This window comes from Ranitomeya imitator, chromosome 10 (genome assembly GCF_032444005.1).
Source record: "Ranitomeya imitator isolate aRanImi1 chromosome 10, aRanImi1.pri, whole genome shotgun sequence".
NCBI classification, from domain to species: domain Eukaryota; kingdom Metazoa; phylum Chordata; class Amphibia; order Anura; family Dendrobatidae; genus Ranitomeya; species Ranitomeya imitator.
The window spans coordinates 41,253,979-41,275,390 of record NC_091291.1 but is presented as its reverse complement, the minus strand read 5'-3'; the positions used below and the strand labels follow the sequence as shown (position 1 = coordinate 41,275,390).

Genomic DNA, 21,412 nt, shown 5'->3' with positions numbered 1-21,412 from the left:
TTTTGATCGCTTTTTATTCCGATTTTTGTGAGACAGAATGACCAAAAACCAGCTATTCATGAATTTCTTTTGGGGGAGGCGTTTATACCGTTCCGCGTTTGGTAAAATTGATAAAGCAGTTTTATTCTTCGGGTCAGTACGATTACAGCGACATCTCATTTATATCATTTTTTTATGTTTTGGCGCTTTTATACGATAAAAACTATTTTATAGAAAAAATAATTATTTTGGCATCGCTTTATTCTCAGGACTATAACTTTTTCATTTTTTTGCTGATGATGCTGTATGGTGGCTCGTTTTTTGCGGGACAAGATGACGCTTTCAGCGGTACCATGGTTATTTATATCTGTCTTTTTGATCACGTGTTATTCCACTTTTTGTTCGGCGGTATGATAATAAAGCGTCGTTTTTTGCCTCGTTTTTTTTTTTTTTCTTACGGTGTTTACTGAAGGGGTTAACTAGTGGGCCAGTTTTATAGGGCGAGTCGATACGGACGCGGCGATACTAAATATGTGTACTTTTATGGTTTTTTTTTTTTTTTTATTTAGATGAAGAAATGTATTTATGGGAATATATTTTTTTTTTTTTCATTATTTAGGAATATTTTTTTTTAATTTTTTTTACACATTTGGAAATTTTTTTTTTTAACTTTTTTACTTTGTCCCAGGGGGGGACATCACAGATCAGTGATCTGACAGTTTGCACAGCACTCTGTCAGATCACTGATCTGACATGCAGCGCTGCAGCCTTCACAGTGCCTGCTCTGAGCAGGCTCTGTGAAGCCACCTCCCTCCCTGCAGGACCCGGATCCGCGGCCATCTTGGATCCGGGACCTGGAGCAGAGAGGGAGGGCGGCAAGACCCTCGCAGCAACGCGATTACATCGCGTTGCTGCGGGGGTCTCAGGGAAGCCCGCAGGGAGCCCCCCTCCCTGCGCGGTGCTTCCCTGCACCGCCGGCACATCGCGATCATCTTTGATCGCGGTGTGCCGGGGGTTAATGTGCCGGGGGCGGTCCGTGACCGCTCCTGGCACATAGTGCCGGATGTCAGCTGCGATAGGCAGCTGACACCCGGCCGCGATCGGCGCCGCTCCCCCCGTGAGCGCTGCCGATCGCATATGACGTACTATTGCGTCCTTGGGAAGTAGGGCCCACCCCCCATGGACGCAATAGTACGTCTAATGGCAGAAAGGGGTTAATAGGCAAATAGAAGTGCTAAACTGCTGATGGGAGAGGATTACTGATCGGGGGCTGTGCAATGTACAGACAGATCCCATAATCTACACCCGTACGTGTGCTATACAGTGGCATGCAAAAGTTTGGGCATCCTTGGTCAAAATTACTTTTATTGTGAACAGTTAAGCAAGTTGAAAATTAAGTTAACGCGAACCTGTCAGCAGGATTTTGCTAAGTAAACTACAGACGTTGTCAGGTTGGCGTTGTTACACTGATTAAAATGATATGTGGTGAAGAAATCCGTTTTGTGGTTCTTGTGTAATCAGTGTTAGAAGTTTTCAGTTAATGATATGCTCGTTCTCCGGGGTGGGACTGTAGGCCGAGTCTTACCTTGATGCTCTAAACCAGAGAAGCCAAGAAGAAAGCTGCCCACAGGCCACCCAGAAGCACAATAGTGTTCCTCATCATAGAGACACAGACTGTTTGTGCTTCTGGGAGGCCTGTTGTCTTGGAGACCGTCCACTGTCTAGCTTGTAAGCGCTGAAGCTGGCTGCGGTTAGGAGGTAACGGCGCGCTCCAACGATCCTGACCAGCTTCAAAACTGCCCGTGACTTACAGTCTAGCCACGGTGGTCGGTCTCCAATACAATGAGCCCTAAAGAAAAGTGTAACAATCTCAAGAATGGCTGAAAATGTTACTGCCCTGTAAATTGCCGAATCGCTTGTGTTCACAGGCACAGTCACCTAGTGTTACCGTCTGTGCCATCATTCATCTTCAGGCTTTGGAAAGCGAGGGCAAAGCATGACGCCACATTCTGACACTTATTTCTTCTTTGTACTGTAGTTGAATGCGCTGTTTCTCTGTTCTCCTGCTTCTGACAGAGCGTTGTACAGAGCTTCATGTAACACCGTGAAGGAGGAAAAATATAGCGCCAAATTCAGTAAATGCAATGTGCAGTTAGAGATTATTTGCCATAGGTTCTCCACATCAGCGTATTTTAGTGAAATCTTATTAAACTGCAGCCTGTAATTGCCATTGTTGCTGCCAGGCGGCACATCCCTCTCCCCTGGCCGCACCGTGCCAGTCCACCTGTGAACTGAAGAGCTGAGTCACATGAGGGACAGACTGGGGCCTTTTATACTGGGTTATCAGGCAGCGCGGCTCTGCCAAACAACCTGCCATCACTGACGCCTGCAGCGTAGGTCACCAAACCCAGGGCCAAAAAGCCGCATTGACGTTTGGCCTCTTTCTGTTTCTTCATGCCAGTTGAATTGGTGCCAAATCTTCAGCTCATTGTCACACAGTGAGGTGTGTTTTTATTTGATACAATTCATTAATGCAGGACAATACTGCCTCTTAAGGTACTTTCACACTAGCGTTTTTTTAAAATCCGTCACAATGCGTCGTTTTGCAGAAAAAACGCATCCTGCAAAAGTGCTTGCAGGATGCGTTTTTTCCCCATACACTTCTATTGACGACGCATTTGCGACGGATTTGCACACTTCGCATCCGTCTTGCGACGAATGCGTCGTGCTTTGGCGGACCGTCGGGGGAAAAAAACCCTACATGTAACGTTTTTTTCTCTCGACGGACCGCTTTTTCCGACCGCGCATGCGCGGCCGGAACTCCGCCCCCACCTCCCCGCACCTTACAATGGGGCAGCGGATGCGCCGGAAAAATGCATCCGCTGCCTCCATTGTGCAATGCAGCAAACGCTAGCGTCGGAATCTCTCCCCGACGCATTGCGACGGGGAGATTCCGACGCTAGTGTGAAAGAAGCCTTAAAGACAAGGACACAATTATACTATTCCTTATATACAAGAATATAACTACTATAATACTGCCCCTATGTACAAGAATATAACTACTATAATACTGCTCCTATGTACAAGAATATAACTACTATAATACTGCCCCTATGTACAAGAATATAACTACTATAATACTTCTCCTATGTACAAAAATATAACTACTATAATACTGCTCCTATGTACAAGAATATAACTACTATAATACTGCCCCTATGTACAAGAATATAACTACTATAATACTGCCCCTATGCACAGGGATATAACTATTATAATACTGCCCCCTATGTACAAGAATATAACTACTATAATACTGCTCCTATGTACAAGAATATAACTACTATAATACTGCTCCTATGTACAAGAATATAACTACTATAATACTGCTCCTATGTACAAGAATATAACTACTATAATACTGCTCCTATGTACAATAATATAACTACTATAATTCTGCCTCCTATGTACAAGAATATAACTACTATAATACTGTCCCCTATGTACAAGAATATAACTACTATAATACTGCCCCTATGTACAAGAATATAACTACTATAATACTGCCCCTATGTACAAGAATATAACTACTATAATACTGCTCCTATGTACAAGAATATAACTACTATAATACTGCTCCTATGTACAAGAATATAACTACTATAATACTGCTCCTATGTACAAGAATATAACTACTATAATACTGCTCCTATGTACAATAATATAACTACTATAATACTGCCCCTATGTACAAGAATATAACTACTATAATACTGTCCCCTATGTACAAGAATATAACTACTATAATACTGCCCCTATGCACAGGAATATAACTACTATAATACTGCCCCTATGTACAAGAATATAACTACTATAATACTGCTCCTATGTACAATAATATAACTACTATAATTCTGCCTCCTATGTACAAGAATATAACTACTATAATACTGTCCCCTATGTACAAGAATATAACTACTATAATACTGCCCCTATGTACAAGAATATAACTACTATAATACTGCCCCTATGTACAAGAATATAACTACTATAATACTGCTCCTATGTACAAGAATATAACTACTATAATACTGCCCCTATGTACAAGAATATAACTACTATAATACTGCCCCTATGTACAAGAATATAACTACTATAATACTGCCCCTATGTACAAGAATATAACTACTATAATACTGCCCCTATGTACAAGAATATAACTACTATAATACTGCCCCTATGTACAAGAATATAACTACTATAATACTGCTCCTATGTACAAGAATATAACTACTATAATACTGCTCCTATGTACAAGAATATAACTACTATAATACTGCTCCTATGTACAAGAATATAACTACTATAATACTGCTCCTATGTACAATAATATAACTACTATAATTCTGCCTCCTATGTACAAGAATATAACTACTATAATACTGTCCCCTATGTACAAGAATATAACTACTATAATACTGCCCCTATGTACAAGAATATAACTACTATAATACTGCCCCTATGTACAAGAATATAACTACTATAATACTGCTCCTATGTACAAGAATATAACTACTATAATACTGCTCCTATATACAAGAATATAACTACTATAATACTGTCCCTATGTACAAGAATATAACTACTATACCACTGCCCCTATGTACAATAATATAACTACTATAATTCTGCCTCCTATGTACAAGAATATAACTACTATAATACTGTCCCCTATGTACAAGAATATAACTACTATAATACTGCCCCTATGCACAGGAATATAACTACTATAATACTGCTCCTATGTACAAGAATATAACTACTATAATACTGCCCCTATGCACAGGGATATAACTATTATAATACTGCTCCTATGTACAAGAATATAAGTACTATAATACTGCCCCTGTGTACAAGAATATAACTACTATAATACTGCTCCTATGTACAAGTATATAACTGCTATAATACTGCTCCTATGTACAAGAATATAACTACTATAATACTGCCCCTATGCACAGGGATATAACTATTATAATACTGCCCCCTATGTACAAGAATATAACTACTATAATACTGCTCCTATGTACAAGAATATAACTACTATAATACTGCTCCTATGTACAAGAATATAACTACTATAATACTGCTCCTATGTACAAGAATATAACTACTATAATACTGCCCCATGTCAAGAATATAACTACTATAATACTGCTCCTATGCACAGGGATATAACTATTATAATACTGCCCCTATGTACAAGAATATAACTACTATAATACTGCTCCTATGTACAAGAATATAACTACTATAATACTGCTCCTATGTACAAGAATATAACTACTATAATACTGCCCCTATGCACAGGGATATAACTACTATAATACTGCCCCTATGTACAAGAATATAACTACTATAATACTGCTCCTATGTACAAGAATATAACTGCTATAATACTGCTCCCTATGTACAAGAATATAACTACTATAATACTGCTCCTATGTACAAGAATATAACTGCTATAATACTGCTCCCTATGTACAAGAATATAACTACTATAATACTGCCCCATGTCAAGAATATAACTACTATAATACTGCTCCTATGTACAAGAATATAACTACTATAATACTGCCCCTATGCACACGGATATAACTACTATAATACTGCCCCTATGTACAAGAATATAACTACTATAATACTGCTCCTATGTACAAGAATATAACTACTATAATACTGCTCCTATGTACAAGAATATAACTACTATAATACTGCCCCTATGTACAAGAATATAACTACTATAATACTGCTCCTATGTACAAGAATATAACTACTATAATACTGCTCCTATGTACAAGAATATAACTACTATAATACTGCTCCTATGTACAAGAATATAACTGCTATAATACTGCCCCTATGCACAGGGATATAACTATTATAACCATTTTTGTGTATGGCATTTGTCAGCCCTGGAACCTTTCCGTATACTGTGGGCTGTTTGTCCATATTAGGAATCCCAGTAATGTGACCAAAGTGCAGCGCCTGCCTCTGTGCCTCTGTATCTTCCTTTAATTTGTCATTTATTGCATCATATAAAGGCTTAGAATATGTACACATCACGTCTTTTTGAGGGGGTACACCCAATGAGTTCAAGAGGACGGTCAGCAAACAAACGCTCTCCTGGGAAAAAAAAACAAGAAAAAAGACATTTCAGGAAAACATCTTTTCAAGTGTTGTGGGGTTTTTTTTTGTTTGTTTTTTTTAGAAGTGCTTTGTTGGTATCTTTGTCCTCTCGCATTTTTGTTTAATTTTTTTGTTTTGGGATTATTTTTTTTCTTATCTCTGTTTCCTGACGTTTTTCCTGTGTTTTTACATACAGTATATATTTTTTTCAATCCATTTAACAATAAGAAAACTGCTTATAGTTTGTTCAAGCAAAAGTGCTGGCAAAATGCTCTTTGAGAAGCCCTGGTGTTTTCTGAGCCATTCCATTGACTTATATTACAAAGCCTAGAGCATCTTTGTTGTAGAAAACTCCTGAAGAACAGTCACTTCTTTTAATCAATTGGCATCTTTGGAAGCTGTTCAACTCAAAAAGACTGAGCGTATGAACAGCAAGCCATTTTTATGTAGAAATTAGCGATGAGTGAGCATGCTGGAGTAAGGTGTTATCTGAGCATGCTCGGGTTCCCACAGAGTGTCTTCGGTGTGCTCTAATAATATGTTCTAGTCCCCGCGGCTGCATGTCTTGGGGCTGTTTGACAGCCGCAACACCAATCCAATTTGTAAACCTTTTTTTCCCCCCAAACAAAGGGTAACTTGTGTATCTGATTTGTATCCAAAGTAAAATACATAACCAGGAAACTTATGTTTCCACATTTTATTATGTGGATATGATAGTAGTATTGCTAGTCCTCCACTGGTTCTGACCATCTGATTTACCTCTATGGAGAATGCCTGCACACGCCAAGTACTTCAGACAGAAGAGGAGATTTGGGGCTCTCTAAGGCCAGATTCACACCACTATTTCTCCACATCTGAGAAAAACGGTCCAGTTTTTCTAATTTTACTGTGATCTGGTCGCACTCAGATTTCATCTCGGCATTTTACAATTGCAGCTGGGTAAGGAAAAATTAATTTAAAACATAACTTTTAATCACTTAAAAGGGGCTAATAGCCACAATGCATGTATGAACAACCAAACAGTATCATAAAGTGCAAGTGCTCAAAATAAAAATACTGGTGTGATATCACCAAAGTAGTATTTCCTTTCTCCTTGTGAAACCGCTGGAATAGGCTACATAACCTTATGGGTAATTTATTTACAAGTCCATACTAGGGTACTGCCCTTGTTAAAGCAGCAGCAATGCAGGGGCACGACACGGAGTGTTAAAAAACAGAAAAATACTCCCTCCTTTTCTCTCTTTCTATTTATTCCCCATTGACTTAAAGGGAAAGAGATCCTTCATTCCTACGTGAAACAACATGTATACAACAAGGCGGAAGGAAATAGTACTTTGGTGAGATCATACCAGTTTTTTATTTTGAGCACTTGCACTTTATGGTACTGTTTGGTTTTTCATGTATGCATTGTGGCTATTAGCCCCTTTTAGGTGATCATTAATTTTGCCTTACCCAGCTGCAATTGTTTGGTTCCCAAAATCAGACATGTCTTCAATTTTTTTCCGCAGACCACTGAGTCCGAGGAGAAGTATCGGACATGTACACAGCCCCATGGAATAAAGTGCAGGTGCTATTCATGAAATCGACAGCTGACTCTCGTACGTGAAAGTTAGTTGTGTGCATGAGCCCTTACTCTGCGCCATGTAAGTCCCAAAGGTCTTACTGCTGCCGTAACTCGCTGTAGCAGCCACGTCTGATTTTCTAATGAATGAAACATGAAAATCTGATTCAGACAATGCAGGAGCTGTGTGTTAGGAGTGAACCTGCCAGGTTTTTTCTTGGTTCATGTACACTGTACCTTAGGGCGTTTTAGGTGTTGGCAGGTAGAACTTTTATGAACTTTTGTCTTGTGTCTTGATGTTGGTTTGTCGGCGTTTTTTCGACCTATGTCCTCATGTTACCTGTGCAGTTTATGCACTTCATCATTTTGGGCATCTCCTTATTGATGCTTGCTCCTCTCTGCTCGTCCCAGTGATGTTTCGGCTCTGCGGTTTGTTCCCGAATTATCTGTCCTTTCATTGATGGTTGGCTGTTTACTAAATGATAAAATCTTGACAATATCAGAATGTACAAAGTGTTAACTTCAATTTGCAAGAATATATACGGTATATATTTTTAAATACAGGTATGTTTTTATTAGTATGGACCCATTTAATAAATGAACACCTTTTGAAAGACAAAATTCACCTGAAAGTCAAAATTACCGAAATTTCTTCCATTGCCGTGCAATAAAAATTAACTCATTAACTTGTACCCTAAATGTGTTTTACTGCACAAAAAAAATGACCTCGTACTTCTCGACAGCAGAATAAATAATCTCTCTTCCCCCATTAATTATGCTAATATGCTGCAAAAAAAATGCTATAACCAAAACAACAATATATGTGGTATCATAATAATCCTACCGACCCATAGAAAAAAAGTAACCTATCGTTTTGTGCAAAGGTATCGTAGTGTGAAAGGTATTCTGCAAAAAAACAGTGGAGGAATCATTTCTGTCACATTTCTTTTCTATCCAAAATAAGTTAATGAAAGGTAATTTGTTATATTTCTTGTAAAATGAAGATACAACTTTATCCTTCAAAACCAGGAGGCAAATAGAGTGCAAAATCAGTGGGCTAGGCTTGGGGTTATCTCAAGGTTTGGACATAACCTCTCGCCTACGGACTTCCTGATCGCTTGAGGTCTGACCTCTGGGACCCCCACTGAGTCCAAGATCCAGGCTGTGATAAGCCTGAGTGGAGGTCCTCCGCTTCCACCCATGGCTATGGAGTTGGAGCCCATTTTGGTGGAGTCAGTCGGTGTCATGGAAATTGAGGAGTGGGAGGTTTGGTTACCGACTCCACCGCCCTGCTTCCACCCCAATCATTCTCCATGGAGCCGCTGTAGATAGCCGAGCGGAGGTGCCCACGATTGACCACTGCTACATCATACCGGGCTCTTCAGAACCTCAGTTCGGTGGGTCTGTGGGGGTCCTAGTGGTCGAACCCCAAGTTATATCCTATGCTATGGATCGGAAATACATTCTAAACGACCCACTTAAAAGGGGTGACCATCCTAGAGGAGGTGAATCTAACGTTCATATTAATGGGGTTGTCCATGTTTCGCCCAAGAGACTACAGAGTCATCACGGTTCCGCATCAGTCCCTCGGGCTGCCACGTCACCTGGATATACATATTACGCCAGTGTATTTGGCGACGGTAACCTATCAATAAGAAATGTATTTATTTTGCAGTGAGATATGTTTTGGAAATTTGACCTGCACACAAGTTCGCACGTGGACACCCTGCTGGAGAGAGAAAATGTTACTCTCTATGAGCTGCTGGACGAAGAAGATGTGCTCCAAGAGTGCAAAGTGGTCAACCGCAAGCTGGTGGAATTCCTCGTCCAGCCCCAGCACATGGAGGAGCTGGTGACGTGCATCACCCAGGAGCCGCCCAGCGACATGGACGAGAAGCTGCGCTACAAGTAAGCAGCGGGGCATTCTCACTATTCACGCGATGAAAGTCCGATCGCCGGCCGTCCGATTGTCCTCACCGGTGATCAGAGGAAAAAACCAAACGTATTGTACATATCACTTTCAGCACTGCTTATTAGGTTTACATCTTTTTGTTCTTTCCTTTAGGTTTCCCAGTGTATCCTGTGAGATCCTAACAGCAGATGTAACACAAATCAATGATGCTTTAGGAGAAGATGAGCAACTCCTGAAGCGCCTGTACAGCTTCCTACAGAACGAGGATGACTTAAATCCACTGCTAGCCAGCTTCTTCAGCAAAGTCATGGGAATACTTATTAACCGCAAGACCGAACAGGTAACACGGAGCAGTCACAGGCGTCATTCATGGAAATGAGTGATATGCCAGGACCTGTAACTGGGGCTGATATGCCAGGACCTGTAACTGGGGCTGATATGCCAGGACCTGTAACTGGGGCTGATATATGCCAGGACCTGTAACTGGGGCTGATATACGCCAGGACCTGTAACTGGGGCTGATATACGCCAGGACCTGTAACTGGGGCTGATATACGCCAGGACCTGTAACTGGGGCTGATATACGCCAGGACCTGTAACTGGGGCTGATATACGCCAGGACCTGTAACTGGGGCTGATATACGCCAGGACCTGTAACTGGGGCTGATATACGCCAGGACCTGTAACTGGGGCTGATATACGCCAGGACCTGTAACTGGGGCTGATATACGCCAGGACCTGTAACTGGGGCTGATATGCCAGGACCTGTAACTGGGGCTGATATACGCCAGGACCTGTAACTGGGGCTGATATGCCAGGACCTGTAACTGGGGCTGATATGCCAGGACCTGTAACTGGGGCTGATATATGCCAGGACCTGTAACTGGGGCTGATATATGCCAGGACCTGTAACTGGGGCTGATATATGCCAGGACCTGTAACTGGGGCTGATATATGCCAGGACCTGTAACTGGGGCTGATATATGCCAGGACCTGTAACTGGGGCTGATATACGCCAGGACCTGTAACTGGGGCTGATATACGCCAGGACCTGTAACTGGGGCTGATATACGCCAGGACCTGTAACTGGGGCTGATATACGCCAGGACCTGTAACTGGGGCTGATATACGCCAGGACCTGTAACTGGGGCTGATATACGCCAGGACCTGTAACTGGGGCTGATATACGCCAGGACCTGTAACTGGGGCTGATATACGCCAGGACCTGTAACTGGGGCTGATATACGCCAGGACCTGTAACTGGGGCTGATATACGCCAGGACCTGTAACTGGGGCTGATATACGCCAGGACCTGTAACTGGGGCTGATATACGCCAGGACCTGTAACTGGGGCTGATATACGCCAGGACCTGTAACTGGGGCTGATATGCCAGGACCTGTAACTGGGGCTGATATATGCCAGGACCTGTAACTGGGGCTGATATATGCCAGGACCTGTAACTGGGGCTGATATGCCAGGACCTGTAACTGGGGCTGATATGCCAGGACCTGTAACTGGGGCTGATATATGCCAGGACCTGTAACTGGGGCTGATATATGCCAGGACCTGTAACTGGGGCTGATATATGCCAGGACCTGTAACTGGGGCTGATATGCCAGGACCTGTAACTGGGGCTGATCTATGCCAGGACCTGTAACTGGGGCTGATATACGCCAGGACCTGTAACTGGGGCTGATATACGCCAGGACCTGTAACTGGGGCTGATATACGCCAGGACCTGTAACTGGGGCTGATATACGCCAGGACCTGTAACTGGGGCTGATATACGCCAGGACCTGTAACTGGGGCTGATATACGCCAGGACCTGTAACTGGGGCTGATATACGCCAGGACCTGTAACTGGGGCTGATATACGCCAGGACCTGTAACTGGGGCTGATATACGCCAGGACCTGTAACTGGGGCTGATATACGCCAGGACCTGTAACTGGGGCTGATATACGCCAGGACCTGTAACTGGGGCTGATATACGCCAGGACCTGTAACTGGGGCTGATATACGCCAGGACCTGTAACTGGGGCTGATATACGCCAGGACCTGTAACTGGGGCTGATATACGCCAGGACCTGTAACTGGGGCTGATATACGCCAGGACCTGTAACTGGGGCTGATATACGCCAGGACCTGTAACTGGGGCTGATATACGCCAGGACCTGTAACTGGGGCTGATATACGCCAGGACCTGTAACTGGGGCTGATATACGCCAGGACCTGTAACTGGGGCTGATATACGCCAGGACCTGTAACTGGGGCTGATATACACCGGGACCTGTAACTGGGACTGATATATACCGGGACCTGTAACTGGGACTGATACACCAGCCCCAGTTACAGGGAAAATCCATAACGAAAAGAATGGATCAGTATGTTAAGTTACCATCTCCTCCCTCCCACCAATGGTCTTAGGAGACAAGAAAGGAGACAAGCGCACATAGAGGGTGACACTGAGTTATACTTTGGGGTTGCGCTATTGCTCACCTGACGGACTTGTGATTGTCACAGTTACAATAAAAGTCTGTGTTTAAAATCCGTTTTCCGCAGTCATGTCAGCAGGTAAAAGATCTGCGTACAATAGATATAGGGTGGAAGATAGGTTTGGAGAAACCACGCTGCTGTAGATGATGAGATCCACCTTCCAACGTAGACTCAAGTTGACTTATTTACACGTCTATGGTTTGAACCAAAGTTTTTTTATTTCAAAATAAGTAGAGATAGCGCTCTTCTCTGGCGCGGGCTCTTCTCCGGCGCGGGCTCTTCTCCGGCGCGGGCTCTTCTCCGGCGCGGGCTCTTCTCCGGCGCGGGCTCTTCTCCGGCGCGGGCTCTTCTCCGGCGCGGGCTCTTCTCCGGCGCGGGCTCTTCTCCGGCGCGGGCTCTTCTCCGGCGCGGGCTCTTCTCCGGCGCGGGCTCTTCTCCGGCGCGGGCTCTTCTCCGGCGCGGGCTCTTCTCCGGCGCGGGCTCTTCTCCGGCGCGGGCTCTTCTCCGGCGCGGGCTCATCTACAGACGCTTCTTCTCCTCCCTGTATTCAAAATATCCCAAACCCTATGGAGGGCACAGTATGTACGTAGAGTAAACTAAAAATCAAGAAAAAGTAAACTAAACACCGCAAGTTCAAATTGCTATTCATAGCCCTGTCCCTATAAACAAAAATGAATTTATTAAAATAATTTCTATGGAAAGAGGAGCGCAACTTAATTTTTTTTTTTAATTTTAGTGAATCTTTTTGGAATTAAAAATGTGAGAAATAGGCTCTTCTTTCCTTTTTTTCTCTTTACCTTTTCCCCTGTTAACAGTAAAAGAAAAAAAAGAAAAATTACTTGAATGTAACAAGAAAAATGTTATTAAATTGTCGAAAAAAAATGAAACTGTGCCTCGTGAGGAAAGGGGGAATAACCAGCATGGGGCTCGCCCACCCCAGGTTTAGCGCAGCCTCTTAGCCGTTGCTCCAGCAATTTGTTTACACTCTGCGGCAGTGTTTTCATGGCAGTATCGTACATCACCGCTGCAGTCAATCAGTTCTGTTGATGTACTCTGCATAAGCCGCTGATGTCAGTGATTGACTGCAGTGCTGATGTGTGCTGTTGTCCTGACTTGCCCTCCACAGGCTGCAAACAGTCACCGGAGCAACAGAGGAGAGGCTGCGCTGAACCAGGGGAGGGCGAGTTACTACACCCTATTAATTTAACCAATTATTGGCCGATATAATAATAATAATCTTTATTTTTATATAGCGCTAACATATTCCGCAGAGCTTTACAGTTTTGCACACATTATCATCACTGTCCCCGATGGGGCTCACAATCTAGAATCCCTATCAGTATGTCTTTAGAATGTGGGAGGAAACCGGAGTGCCCGGAGGAAACCCACGCAAACACGGAGAGAACATACAAACTCTTTGCAGATGTTGTCCTGGGTGGGATTAGAACCCAGGACTCCAGCGCTGCACGGCTGCTGTGCTATCCACTGCGCCACCGTGCATATGGTGATAAACGCTATCCCTGTAAAACCCCTTTAGCTCTTAGTGGTGGAACTCTTATTAACTGTTTAATGCTAATTGTGCGGTGCGCCATTTCTGAAGACTCGTGAATGCTGCGCTGCACCGTAAGATGTAAGACGTATGAGAAGTGAATAGAGTGAATATCTGCAGCCTCTGATCAGGCTGAATGATGCACGTTTTTTCTTATTATGATTTGATGCGGCCATTTGCTTCTAGCTATCCTCTATTATTTGTCTTTTTCAGCCGTGTAGCACATTGCGCTTTGTTTTTCAGATTATCGCCTTTCTGCGTAAGAAGGATGACTTTGTAAACCTGCTGCTGCGGCACATCGGCACGTCGGCCATCATGGACCTGCTGCTGCGGCTCCTGACCTGTGTGGAGCAGCCTCAGCTCCGGCAGGATGTTTTCAATGTAAGGAGAAACTGGTTTGGGGGGTTGGAAGGATTGACATTTCTGCTGCTGATCTGTGTAAGAAATGGCTGCAAAACTTGACGCTTTCTTTTGCAATACCTTAGTATCTGTTTGATTAGTATGTGTACTACTTTAACATCACAAACCGCTGCAGACAATCACTAGTGCCAGCCGTAATGCAGAGGTTATCAAATTTTCATATCTAGGGGACTAAGAAATACAGGAAAAGTGAGAAAAAAATGTTTTAAACACTGAAAAAAAAAATGCAAAAGTTCAAATTGCCTCCCATTTTGCCCCAGTAAAAATAAAACAAACTTATTTTTGGTTTTGCCGCATTCAGAAAAGTACACCATATTAAAAATATGAATATGATCGATAAACGGCGTAACAAGGGAAAAATATCGAAACCTCCGAATGACTTTTTTTTTTTTTTAATGGGTTGCCGCAACATTGCAATAAAAAGCAATAACAGACGATCAAAACATCGTATCTACCCCCAAAATGGTATCAGTAAAAACATCAGCTCAAGGCGCAAAAAAATAAGCCATCACCCGGCTCCAGATACCAAAAATTGGAAGTGTTACGGGTCTCAGAAAATGGCGACAAAATGAAAAAAAAAAAAATTATTATTTTTTTTTTTTTTACAAATTTCATAATTTATTTTCACCATCTAAAATAGAAAAAAAACAAAACATGCATGTTTGATATCTGTATAATCGCACTGACCTGGAGAATGATATTGTCAGTTCCGTTTTACCGTATAGTGAACATGGTAAATAAAAAAATAAATAAACAAGGGGTTAATATCTATTAATCTTGGCTCGTTAGCGCACATGTACCCAATGTGTTGTGTATTGATTTAATAATTGAGGGTAATTAGATGCTGATGGAACAAAGAAGCGGTGAATGTTTGGGTTAGCGCGCCTCGGTGCCTCCCGCTGCCGCCAAAGCAGTAATTACAGGAATAATCAACTCCGATCAGGAGCCTCCTTGTTGGAGGGTGAGACTGCGCTGGGCTGAGCGCCTCATTCACATGGTCGGTGAAGTGTTGGGTCCACAGTATGAGGAGGCAGCGCTCAGTGTGTCCACCTCTGCATTGGGTCACACAGAAGTGGTCGGAGCGGGGTGGTGCGATGCAGGGTTTGACCAGGGTCTCTGTTCATTGCAGTCTGACATCTGACTTGTACACTGTTAGGACTGCTCCTTAGGCGGCCATCTGCTGCCCAGCTCATCTCTTATTAAAGGAAAACCCCTTTAATATGACATATTGGACAGTTTCCCATATCGTGTATTAAATGTGACATTTTCTTTTTCTTTTTTTCCATAAACACAGTGGCTTAATGAAGAAAAAATAGTTCAGAGGCTGATTGAAATGATTCATTCATCAAAGGACGATAATGTGAGTATATTTTCTCCTTGCACAAGTTTAATTTATGTGCCAGGGTTTTTTAGGCATTTAGGAGTTCTATATGTAGTGCGGAGGCCCTTGTGTGGGCGCTGGACGACCCTGCGGAGGCCCTTGTGTGGGCGCTGGACGACCCTGCGGAGGCCCTTGTGTGGGCGCTGGACGACCCTGCGGAGGCCCTTGTGTGGGCGCTGGACGACCCTGCGGAGGCCCTTGTGTGGGCGCTGGACGACCCTGCGGAGGCCCTTGTGTGGGCGCTGGACGACCCTGCGGAGGCCCTTGTGTGGGCGCTGGACGACCCTGCGGAGGCCCTTGTGTGGGCGCTGGACGACCCTGCGGAGGCCCTTGTGTGGGCGCTGGACGACCCTGCGGAGGCCCTTGTGTGGGCGCTGGACGACCCTGCGGAGGCCCTTGTGTGGGCGCTGGACGACCCTGCGGAGGCCCTTGTGTGGGCGCTGGACGACCCTGCGGAGGCCCTTGTGTGGGCGCTGGACGACCCTGCGGAGGCCCTTGTGTGGGCGCTGGACGACCCTGCGGAGGCCCTTGTGTGGGCGCTGGACGACCCTGCGGAGGCCCTTGTGTGGGCGCTGGACGACCCTGCGGAGGCCCTTGTGTGGGCGCTGGACGACCCTGCGGAGGCCCTTGTGTGGGCGCTGGACGACCCTGCGGAGGCCCTTGTGTGGGCGCTGGACGACCCTGCGGAGGCCCTTGTGTGGGCGCTGGACGACCCTGCGGAGGCCCTTGTGTGGGCGCTGGACGACCCTGCGGAGGCCCTTGTGTGGGCGCTGGACGACCCTGCGGAGGCCCTTGTGTGGGCGCTGGACGACCCTGCGGAGGCCCTTGTGTGGGCGCTGGACGACCCTGCGGAGGCCCTTGTGTGGGCGCTGGACGACCCTGCGGAGGCCCTTGTGTGGGCGCTGGACGACCCTGCGGAGGCCCTTGTGTGGGCGCTGGACGACCCTGCGGAGGCCCTTGTGTGGGCGCTGGACGACCCTGCGGAGGCCAGTCTGTGGGCGCTGGACGACCCTGCGGAGGCCTCTCTGTGGGCGCTGGACAACCCTGCGTAGGCCAGTCTGTGGGCGCGGGACGACCCTGCGGAGGCCCGTCTGTGGGCGCGGGACGACCCTGCGGAGGCCCGTCTGTGGGCGCGGGACGACCCTGCGGAGGCCCGTCTGTGGGCGCTGGACGACCCTGCGGAGGCCAGTCTGTGGGCTCGGGATGAGCCTGTGGAGGCCCTTGTGTGGGTGCTGGACGACCCTGCGGAGGCCCGTCTGTGGGAGCGGGACGACCCTGTGGAGGCCCTTGTGTGGGCGCTGGACGACCCTGCGGAGGCCAGTCTGTGGGCGCAAGATGACCTTGTGGAGGCCCTTGTGTGGGCGCTGGACGACCCTGCAGAGGCCTGTCTGTGGGAGCTGGACGACCCTGCGGAGGCCCATCTGTAGGTGCTGGACGGCCCTGCGGAGGCCTGTCTGTGGGCGTGGGACGACCTTGTGGAGGCCCGTCTATGGGCGAGGGATGACCCTGCGGAGGCCCGTCTGTGGGCACTGGACGGCTCTGGGAGGCCTGTCTGTGGGCACGGGACGGCCCTGCGGAGGCCCGTCTGTGGGCGCTGGACGACCCTGTGGAAGCCTGTCTGTAGGTGCGGGACGGCCCTGCGGAGGCCTGTCTGTGGGCGCGGGACGACCCTGCGGAGGCCCGTCTGTGGACGCTGGACAGCTCTGCGGAGGCCCGTCTGCTGGCGTGGGATGGCTCTGCGGAGGCCCGTCTGCTGGCGTGGGATGGCTCTGCGGAGGCCCGTCTGTTGGCGTGGGATGGCCCTACGTAGGCCCGTCTGTGGGCGCAGGACGGCTCTGGGAGGCCTGTCTGTGGGCATGGGACGGCCCTGCGGAGGCCCGTCTGTTGGCATGAGATGGCCCTGCGGAGGCCCGTCTGTTGGCATGATGGCCCTGCGGTGGCATGTCTGTGTGCGCTGGACGGCCCTGTGGATGCCCGTCTGTGGGCGCTGGACAGCCCTGTGGATGCCCGTCTGTGGGCGCTGGAAGGCCCTGCGGAGGCCCGTCTGTGGGCGCGAGACGGCCCTGTGGATGCCCAGTTTAGACGACCATTCCATATCATATCCGTAAGACACAGACCAACAAAGATAATGTCGCCTTGTTTACTGTAATTGTTTCAGATCAGATGGTCTTATGTGCTACATATGTATTATTGTACTTAAAGGGGTTTTCCAGGTTGATGACCTATCCTTGGGATACTTTTTGGCTGCTCCCAGCTCACGTCAGCTATCTCAGCTATTTGCACACATCACCTGAGTGTTGACTGTTTCCTATAATAACTAGTATAACAGTACCTTCAGCCTCGGGCTGTAATTCAGGAGGGTGCAGATGCTACACCCGTACGCCTTACACTTCCATGTGCACTGAATGTACATTAACACCGTACTGTGGTGAGAGCCTGAAGATACTCTGTGGTCTGTGTGTAGCGCTCTCTACAGGCCGCGTGCTGCAGGTACAGGACGTCAGGTTTAATCTGACTATTTTCTCATTTCAGCAACATTCCAACGCTTCGCAGTCGCTCTGTGACATTATCCGCCTGAGCCGGGAGCAGATGATCCAGATTCAGGATAGCCCTGAGCCCGACCAGTTGCTGGCCACTCTGGAGAAGTAAGGCGTGCGCTGCTACACGTAGCTTCATCCATACAAGCCCGCTATAGTGCTCGTTGGCACAGATTGTGTCGGCGTGGGCACATTCTTATTGGATAGATGCACCAATTACTGTAGAAGACATCTAGTTAAAGAATAAGGAAAATCGTTTAATAAAATTGATGTACAAAAAACCCGATTCCTCTACACTGGCTGTGGGGCGAGTGCGCTAATGTCTTCTACCCCAAGGAGCAAAATAACCCCAACTAAGGCAACATTTACACATCCATGTGACACGGGCTCTGAACCCGGACCGGTTTATAGCTGATGTGTACGGATCAGTGAAGCTCAGCGGGTCCATATGCTACACAGGGATAAAAAGACATCACGTGGACACGTGGAGTTTCATTCAGCCATGCAAAAAACAATCCGTGTTTCTAGAATTGGGATTCAGAGCAGGGCCTAGTCACTTTGCGGACCAGTTTTGCCTATTAAAGTCTGTGGATATCTGTATAAAATAGATGGATGAAGTGCAGACTTTGTACTTCAGTATAATACTATTTTCACTTATTAATGGCGTTGAGCAACCCTTTCTGAATCCCTATGTCTCCCCCAGTAAACCAATAAAACCTATACTCACTGTTGGCGCCATTCCAGCAGTGTCTGCCCTGGCTTTCCCGGGGTTTGTGTGACATAATGTTATGCAATCTGTGAGGTCAGTCAGGGCTCCTCACCTTCAGACAAATCGAGACTTTCGGAGTAAGTGACAGAGCAGCCACAGCTCCCACATTCTCCGGAGAGTGAAGCCAGCACTGACTGGCCGCAAGGATCCCGTGACATTCTAGTGTCATGCAAGCCCTGAGACACCGACATCGGTGGAATGGCGTCTGATGTGAGTATAGGTGTTACTATTTTACTGGGCGGATCATAGGGATTCGGAAGGGCTTGTCTGAGTAGTTGGACAATCTCTTTAAGAGTCAATGTTTAAATAAAAGCTCGCATAGCCTACCAGAGGGGACAAAAACAGATGACACATGAGAAACATAACACTCGCCCTGAAAACATGGTGGTAAATGGTGGACCCTCACAGTGGGGCAAAACTCACAAATCTGTACTTTAGTGATGAAATTCTAAAATGGATGATGTTCTCCATTTATTTTGTCTTCCTTCCTTTTTACAGACAGGAGACCATTGAGCAGCTTCTTAATAACATGTTTGAAGGCGATCACAACGAGTCTGTGATTGTCAATGGCATCCAAGTTCTTCTAACTTTACTGGAGCCGCGAAGGCCACGGTAAGGCGTCCTCCCGAAACCATGAAGGTGGCGGCTTTCAAAACCGCGTACAGGTTGGAGCCTCACAGTGCGCCATTGTTTCTCTTGCAGAGCTGAACTCGGAGGGTTGAACGCTTTCTACTGTAATTTAGAGGGTCAGCTGGAGATGAATCCGGGCATAGACTCCTGCAGTACCCAGGCCAGCGTGGGCACGTTGGTGGCCATCAAGCAGAGTCTAAAAGACTTTCATCAGCTCCTCATCGATCCTCCTAAGGTAATGCTAGGAACCTGGAACTAAAATACTATTTTTTTTTTCCTTGTCATCATTTTTCTTGTGTGCTTTCTGTAGAAGGAAAGCTTGCAGACCACGTGGGGCGTCCTGGATCCACCGTTGGGGAACACTCGCCTCCATGTGGTGAAACTGCTGACTAGCGCAGTCAACGCAAACAACAGGCCTTTAAACCAAGAGCTGATTGAGCTCGATGCCGTCAACACCATGCTGGTACGTGCTCCCCTATTATATGTAGAATATTACATGGAATAAATCACAATTTCACCATTTCTTTTTCTTCTTTCCAGAATTTGTACTTCACGTACATGTATAACAATTTTTTACACTCTCAAGTTGAGGCTTGTATCACCAACATCCTGAACTCCAGCGCGATCGAAGACGCCAGCGAGAGCGACGCGGCCGAGAACTTACTTGTCAAATATGTAAGAACTTTTCTGACATTGACTTTTATGGGTTAAAGGGGAAAGGGGCAATTAACTTACCGCGGTTCTCGTCAAAGGCTTTGATTTATTATTTGACTTCTTTTTTTTTTTTAAAGTCCTTTCTATTTTGTCTTGTGAATTTGTTGCCATTTTTTGTGACGCTTTTCTTAAATTTTGCTTAAAGTTGTCATTACTCCTGGCTTTAACCTTTTTATGACTTTTGAGCGTAAAATGATGCAAAAATGGCATAAAAATCTTCTGCCGTATGTAATATCACTCTAGGGGTGGGTGACTAAAAAATAAGTAAATTCCCCTGCAGCACCCATTCCTAAACTTACCAGCCCCTTCTAGTCTTTTCTTCCTGGTCCCATCTCCACACAAGGAGATGGCAGGTATTGCATTGTTTTAGTTTACATTCTTTTTCTTATAAAACACTGTATCTCATATGTGATCAGCAGTATAGTGCGGTACTATATGTCCTGTGCTGCTTGTCACCTTTGCAGGATGAGCTGTCCCTTTGCTCCATGTTATGGTTCAGAAGTGCACAGGATCCTGCTCCTGTCCTCATCATAGAAAGTTACTTGTAGCTTCCAGCAACTATTTGTGACCCTGTGGCCAGTCGCCCACAATCCGGAACCATCAGCGCTTTGGACGCAGCGTATGTGCTCTTCTTCCGAAGCGCTGCCTTCTATTGAATGCCTGTGAATCCGCATGTGATCACTGAACCATGCGGATTTAGTGCATCCAGTACATTGTACGGGTGACATTTATCTTGCGGAGTCTGTCGTCTCTGCAAGAGAAATTGGCATGTTGTGGTCTGGAGAGACGCGTCACACGTCCGTCTCCGCAGGTGAGTGATGCGCAGATGTCTCTGGACAGAGTGTGAGTCAAAAGACGTGAGCACAGCTACTAGGGTGCACGGGTAGGTTCCCAAACCATATGCATATAGATATAAAGAACCCGGCACTCAACTTGAATATATATAGCGCAGCTGAGAGTGGCCGGGTCCTGACGCGGTGTCCACCGCTGTCGGCGTGAAAGCCCGGGACACCGCGTCAGGACCCGGCCACTCTGAGCTCACAGTTGCTCTATATCTATTTAAGCGGACCACCATTACGTGATAACCCACGGATCTATCACACATACTGAGGTTATTCTCAGTCATTCTTCAGTACGTAACTGACGAAGGCCACACTAGGCCGAAACGTTTTTTCGTACTACGGAATAAAAAACCTCAAGTTTAATTCAAGTTGAGTGCCGGGTTCTTTATATCTGGACACATAGTGAACATGGGATTTCTAGAAATCCCATCCA

General features: G+C 46.0%; 1 protein-coding gene across 1 annotated transcript in view; it reads left to right on the top strand.

The window, feature by feature from the left end:
- The window catches only part of PPP6R1 (protein phosphatase 6 regulatory subunit 1), a 78,062-nt gene that overhangs the window by 28,639 nt on the left and 28,011 nt on the right, over positions 1 to 21,412 (top strand). Inside the window, exons 2-10 of the mRNA XM_069742854.1 lie at positions 9,405 to 9,637; positions 9,795 to 9,981; positions 13,930 to 14,067; positions 15,401 to 15,466; positions 18,020 to 18,132; positions 19,292 to 19,405; positions 19,496 to 19,658; positions 19,734 to 19,886; positions 19,964 to 20,098. Coding sequence (XP_069598955.1) covers positions 9,411 to 9,637; positions 9,795 to 9,981; positions 13,930 to 14,067; positions 15,401 to 15,466; positions 18,020 to 18,132; positions 19,292 to 19,405; positions 19,496 to 19,658; positions 19,734 to 19,886; positions 19,964 to 20,098 — 1,296 coding nt within the window. The 5' untranslated portion in view covers positions 9,405 to 9,410. The remainder of the gene's footprint in view (positions 1 to 9,404; positions 9,638 to 9,794; positions 9,982 to 13,929; positions 14,068 to 15,400; positions 15,467 to 18,019; positions 18,133 to 19,291; positions 19,406 to 19,495; positions 19,659 to 19,733; positions 19,887 to 19,963; positions 20,099 to 21,412) is intronic.